Source organism: Populus euphratica, unplaced genomic scaffold (assembly GCF_000495115.2).
Source record: "Populus euphratica unplaced genomic scaffold, PopEup_1.0 scaffold422.1, whole genome shotgun sequence".
NCBI lineage: Eukaryota > Viridiplantae > Streptophyta > Magnoliopsida > Malpighiales > Salicaceae > Populus > Populus euphratica.
Genome location: NW_011500306.1, coordinates 6,980 through 13,486, shown reverse-complemented (window position 1 = coordinate 13,486; position 6,507 = coordinate 6,980). Strand labels below are relative to the sequence as shown.

Here is a 6,507-nt window from a genome sequence, read left to right as displayed (position 1 = left end):
TTTAATTTTAAGAATCAATTTAATTTCACCCCTATCAAGTTTAAAACCCCCCTTGATTTTAACGAGTTTTTCAACTTGGTCCTAAGTTTTTTATATTTTTAATTTCATCCCTAATGGACTTTCAAACTTCTAATTTCTTTAATTTCACTCATATTTTCAATTGAATTATGTCCTTAAATTAGCACACCTTTTGAAAAAAGATCCTTGTTTTGAATTTCTTCAATTTGGTACTTAATTGATCCTCAAACTCTGATTTTCTTGAAATTTTATCCCTGATATCACCCAATTAAGTTTGAAAAAATTAAATGTAGTCCTCTAGATAGAAATCGTTCCTAGTTAAGTCCAAATCAAGCTTTAAAACTTAATTTTCACCAATCAAATCCCCAATAAAATTAATTTAACCCACTAAAAGTCCAATTAAGTCCTTGCAATTAAATAATTCATTTAATTAAACCTTTAAATCAATTCTTAAATTTAATTAAACCTTTAATTTGATTCATCCATAAATCTCAAACCCTTCTCGAACTTTTTTTGCCAAGTTTTTTTTGCCAAGTTGCTTGCTTTTATTTTTTTATTTTTTTTGTTTTTAAAAGAAAAGGACAATTTTTGGGAAAACCCAAATTTATTCTATTTTTTGCCCACTTAGCGAATTAAGGATGATGGACTTTATTTCCTCGGATCCTATATGAGTTTTGAACAATAAGCTAAAATTATTAGAAAGCCGTGTTTAAGCCATGGTTTTTTTTTTTTTTGGGGGTTGGTTTTGCTATTAATATTGTTATTATTTTGTTAGTTTGCCGATGAATTCTTGTTATTTTGGTCTCCAATGGCTCAAAGTGGGCATTGCTGGTTCTTCGGAGGTGATTTCTTTGGTGCTTGTCACTGGTTTATGTTATTTTAGGTGCTGATTTGGTTCTAGTAGAGAACAATGCAGGCTTTCAAATTAAAATTACATTTTATAGTTATAGCTTTTGTTCATTGCTTTAGATTTAAATGCATGTTTTTCTATAAATGTATTTATGGAGTCAAGATACCAAGTGATATCAACTAGTCTTTTCAAGATCCTTTTTTGGCTGTGAATCAATACATGTGCTGCTTTCTGCTTAGAGTTCTTGCCTTTAGCCTGGCATTATATTTTTCCTAAATAAGGTACCTTGAAATCTTTAGCTTCTAATATAACAAGAGAGCTGCTTGTCTACATATAGTGCCAAAAAATGTTACAATATTTTCTTACAACTCTTGTTGTTTGTCATTGCTAATTAATCTTTGTTTCGTGCATGTTTTGATTATTTAAGATTATTTAAGATGTATTTAGAAATGTAGTTATGATTGTTTTTTAAAATATTTTTATTTAAAAATATATTAAGGTAATTTTTTAAATTATTTTTTATATTAATATATCAAAATGATCTAAAAATACTAAAAAATATTAATTTAAAATAAAAAAATAATTTTTTTAAATATTTACATAAAAACAAACAAGATTTCAGTGATATCATAGAATAATTTACATATGTTTCCTACTAGTCTTGTCAAGTTTTCTTCTTGTTTGGTAACTGGGATACGATCTGTGTCTTTAATTCAAGGTTGATGCTCTAGTTTCTTATTAGCTTTTGATGTATAATGGCATGAAATAAAGAGTAAGACATGAGTGTTTCTCGTACGAGGAAGTTTACTTCACTGCGTAACTATTCTCTATTAGCATATGGTTAATTAATTTGAATGTGTGCTTGCAAGCACGGATGAATCTTGCGAGGGATGAACACGATAATCTGATTGAATCACATTCAACTATTTTTTATATGATTTAATTTATAATTCAGATTAAGTAAGAAGTTGAGTTAAAATAATTTTAAATTATTATTATTATGATTATTATTATTATTCAACCATAGTCTTTTAATTCTAAGCAAAACATTCACCACCTCGTGGGGGGATCCTGAAAAAAGGACCCAAAAGAAATACTGCTAAAACTATACTATCGAAGTACACTTTATCCTTCGCTTCATTTCTCGTTCTTCTTCCTTTCTTTTCAAAGATTGCAACACATCACCACTCCAAAAAGTCGAATGACATGTCGTCTAAGCGAAGTCACACGACGGAGCTCGGCTGCATAGCCAGCGAGGAGCTAACCGACCTCGGTGCAGGCAAGGAAGGATGGCTCGTTGAAAACCCGAACCTTCTATGCGCTCTAGACACTCACTCTCTCGCTCTTGCAAATCGGTCTTTAATTTTGATCACCGGGTGGGACGATGGGCCCCGTATCAAGATCCGACCCGAGTTGTCCCCAATCGAATCGGAAATCATTTCCGCTCTAGAATGGCTAGTGTTTGACGAGATTAAAGTGATCGCAGTTGGCACTTCACGTGGGTATTTCATGGTTTATTCATTGGATGGTCTTTTAATACATAGACAGGTCTGTCCAAATAGTTAATCCATCTTCTCTCTTAAATTCTGTTTGATCGTTTTGATGATATATTTATTTAATTTTAACAGTTGGTGTATCCTGGGCGTATATTGAAATTAAGAGTCCGTGGAACTAAGAAAGATATGATGAGTAGTCATGAGGGGTCCAGTGAGGAGGTTTCGGTTGTTATTCCAGGCGTCATTGCGCGTTTCGATGGCGTTGAGATTCGGGTATTAGTGTTGGCATTGCTTTTATTTTGATCTTGTTAATTTTGCAATTAGTGAGGTATGAAGGTGGTGGTGTTTTATTTTTTTGGTAAATTTTGTATTGTTTCTAATGTAGAATATATTGCAAGAGTGGTTTCAAGAAACGAATTCGCATTTCTGGGATGAAAAGTCCAAAAGGAGAGATTACGAGGAGCTAGGAAATGGTTTTAAGAGATTGCCTCATCAGTTGTGGAGTGTTGATAAATTTGGGTTGTGTGCTGATGCAGCTATCACTGGAATAATGCCTCCTCCGCTAATGGAAATTCAGGTGATCACATGGGTTTCTTATACTGATGAACTTATTGGTATTTTCTTGAGTAGCCATTCCCATTGGTTGAGTTTATGCCTTAGGCTTGGATCTAAGATCTCTTCTTTATTAGTGGCTTTGAATGTTGTGTTATGATCATGTGGGCTTCTAAGATTTGTTTATGGAACATATTGCTCTTCTTTTTTGGGTCTTGTGTACAGTTCTTCTTCCTTTTAGTTTAACATTACTTTGTAATGTTGCTGGTGATTTATCAATTACTTCTGGTATTTGAATTCAGCTGCTTTTATTGTTGGACAGTCAAGTCAACGTTACTATCGTGCAGTCACAATTGGAGAGGATGCTGTGATTTCAGCTTATAGGTTTGTGCTGTGTTTTGCACCTCACCGTCCTGTTGATTTGTTATTTCCAATTTTCAGATCGATTTTCTTTGCAATTGTATGATGATCAAATTTAATTTCTACCTGCTAAAGGCTTTCAGAAGACAGAAGCAGGTCTTTGGTGGGAGCTATTTTGTCAAAAGTTGTGCCCGCAGCATTCTCAACTATATCTTCTGTTTCTAAAATGATATGGCGGAGTGAACGAACGCCAACCAAAAAATCAGAAGTAAAGCCCCAATCATTTGCTAAAGGTAATGCAAGTTGATTCTGTTTTAGTTGCGTTTTAGCTTTGACATGATGTTCACTCAAGGTACTTCTTATAAGTAGAAAACATTTATACATTATATCTTTCAACATCCTGCTTTACCTTTTTTGTGTAATATTCTATGCTGAATCTGCAGCATGTGAGAGTAGCTCTAACTTTAAAGGAAGATGCTTTTCCCTTGATGCATTGTGATGTAGTGTCAAGTTCTTCTAACAAAGCATGTGTGATTAGATGAAAAAAGTTATTGTAATTCGTATCATGTTATTCGGTCACACTTCTCCACGTTCCAATGTGTATAAAATGCTAATGCGTTTCTTGCTTATAATCTTTTATTTCCTACAAAAAACTATTCTTCACTTTGTTTTGCTGATAGCACAACTGAATAAAGAAAGCAGGTCATTTTGACTGACCTCTTATTCTAGTTTGGGATCAAGGCTTAAGTGGATGGGAGTTAAATGAAATGTGGTCATGTAATTGTCAACTAGCATTTTTTTTTTTAAAAATAAAGAAAGACCATCTTAGCATGCTCTGATAAAAAAAATTCTTAAATGGCCTTCTGTTTTCTTTTTGATTTTTGATGAATTAAATTATTTGCTCCATAATTTTGTGACAGCTTCTCCCTTAACATGTTTGAAGGATCACCCAAGGAAAGGTGAGAAGCTCACATTATCACCTAGTGGAACATTGGCTGCAATTACAGATTCACTTGGTCGTATATTGTTATTGGACACTCAGGCACTGGTGGTTGTGCGACTATGGAAGGTTTACTCTCAGCATACACAAATTTCAATATATTAAAAGGGCAACATCTCTCCAGTCTAACACTGGACTTCGTTCTCTTCTCAGGGATATCGTGATGCTAACTGTCTGTTTATGGAGATGCTAGTTAGCATGAACAGTGCGGGGGCAAGTTCCTCTCACCACGAACCATCAAAGAGTGATTATTGCCTCTGTCTAGCAATTCATGCACCTCGGAAAGGGATCATTGAGGTATTCCTTTTTTCGTGTTTATCCTACTTGGTGGATGAGTGTAGGTTTCCTTAATTTTAGTACTTTAACCTTTTTTTTTTTTTTTTTCTCATCATAGTATAGTGTTCTTGATAAATTATAAATGTAAAAGGTTTTTTTTCTCTCTTCTTGGTGCTACATCTGGTAAATTGGCTTAAGCTATAACTAGAAAAAGCAATGTGATGGTTTATAGTCCTTGTTTCCTGACTGAGATATACAGACACAATTGTTAAATGACCAATGCGCATTTGCACTTTAAGGGATTGAAAAGAAGTGATCAGATGAAACATGGTTAGCTTGCTCATAAATTTGATAGAAAGGCTGGAAAACCGAATTGAAAGAGGTGACTAGGTTTGATTAAATTACAGATTTTTGGGTGCTGGAAAATCTCTTCCTGTTTGTTGGCAAGGTGGAAATGGGAGTACTAATTCCAATTCTCCCTCGTGAGATCATTTATATTGCCATGATAATTACCTGTCAAGTGTGCATTACATTTGAAATTCAGCTGATCAGTTGGCATCTGAGTCTTGCAGCTAATGGAGAGGACAATAGTCTTGTTCTCCTGTATTTGATATGGGAGACTGCTTGACCTTGCTATTGATTTTCTCAAAGAATTTCTTTATTGGCCTCTATGTTTGTTTAGTCAAGCAAATGCTTTTTATGGATCCATCTAACATAGCATGCAAGCTGTGACTAAATAAAATTTATCAGTAGATGGTTCCATTATCTACAACTTTGGATGATATTCTTCCATTCATCACTGCAAGGTCTGATTTGAACTGAAGAAATTCATCTTCCATGGATATGTGACCCCATATCAGGGTTTGGAGGTGTTGTTGCAGTGTGTATTATATGTTTAGAAGTCCAATGCTTCTAGTTTACTTGATTGTTCCTTCTGGCTGGAATATAGCCTTTCGCTTCCTAGATTATAATGTGTACAAAAACTACATTTTGCCTTGACATTATACTTGGTCTGGAAATTGCAAGTTACATGGTACTTGAGATATGGACTTGATTGAAGTTATTCTCATTGGCCAATCACTGTATGCAGGTCTGGCAGATGAGAACTGGACCACGTTTGCTAACGATTCAATGTGCTAAGGGTAGTAAATTACTGCAACCAACATACAGGTTTGGATCATCATTGGACTCTCCATATGTTCCTCTAGAAGTTTTCTTATTGAACGGAGACTCAGGTCAATTGTCAGTTTTAAACCGTTCTCTTAGCTGAATTGGTAAATCATTTTCTTTCTTCAGCATTGTACCCTTTTATTTGGTGTATGATAACCGAGATAATTTCTTCTGCATCCTTCTATTTTCTTCAGAATATATGTACATAACTAACTAATTAAAAGTTTTGCCAGAAGAAAAAAAAGTAGAAATGTCAGACCTCTGAGAAGAAATTTCTCCTGGCTAATGAATTTTTTTATGGCCCTGTAAGAAGCGTGTGAAAACAAGTCCGAGAGCAGGCAGGAAGCACCTAGTTTTTGTTAGGAAAACGATTGATAAAGAAACTTCATTAAAACTGTATACAAGCTATGTACAGATGATAAATGGCCATGGAAAGTTTTTTCTGTTCATTCTTTTTCTCGTATGGATAATAATGTTCTCTAATTACAATGCCAAATTCATGCATATAAAACTGTTACGCTCAATTTTTCATATACCGATTTTATATCTTGAGTCCTCGTGGATTAATTCGGAAAGCTCATGACAAAAATTTCAAATGTTACAAGGTATCATCACTCTATGTTTCTAGCGTTTTTGACTCTACAGTTTAAGAGAATAATTTCAATGTGGTATCTCACTGATGGCGCACACCTCTGCTGAAGAGGGCCTTCTTCGCCTTTCACCGAAGTTGTGCGGGCAAAAAGATTTATTCATCGATAATAAAAAGAAAACATGAATGGTGATTG

The 6,507-nt window shown here is 34.3% G+C and overlaps 1 protein-coding gene across 1 annotated transcript; it reads left to right on the top strand.

The window, feature by feature from the left end:
• The first annotated feature begins 1,948 nt into the window (after positions 1 to 1,948).
• LOC105113436 (Rab3 GTPase-activating protein non-catalytic subunit) lies at positions 1,949 to 6,171 on the top strand. Its single transcript, XM_011009611.1, has 8 exons — positions 1,949 to 2,416; positions 2,497 to 2,637; positions 2,750 to 2,941; positions 3,239 to 3,300; positions 3,412 to 3,569; positions 4,197 to 4,345; positions 4,430 to 4,573; positions 5,643 to 6,171. The coding sequence occupies exons 1-8, from the start codon at positions 2,075 to 2,077 to the stop codon at positions 5,820 to 5,822; spliced, it is 1,368 nt and encodes a 455-aa protein (XP_011007913.1). The 5' UTR covers positions 1,949 to 2,074; the 3' UTR covers positions 5,823 to 6,171.
• Positions 6,172 to 6,507: the final 336 nt, after the last annotated feature.

What these genes read in the sequence shown, in the direction of transcription:
- LOC105113436 (XM_011009611.1), top strand. Translation starts at nt 2,075, where the DNA reads ATGTCGTCTAAGCGAAGTCACACGACGGAGCTCGGCTGCATAGCCAGC. An exon ending in CTCCGCTAATGGAAATTCAG is followed by an intron (nt 2,942 to 3,238) that starts GTGATCACATGG and finishes ATTGTTGGACAG; the next exon opens with TCAAGTCAACGTTACTATCG. An exon ending in GCTGTGATTTCAGCTTATAG is followed by an intron (nt 3,301 to 3,411) that starts GTTTGTGCTGTG and finishes TACCTGCTAAAG; the next exon opens with GCTTTCAGAAGACAGAAGCA.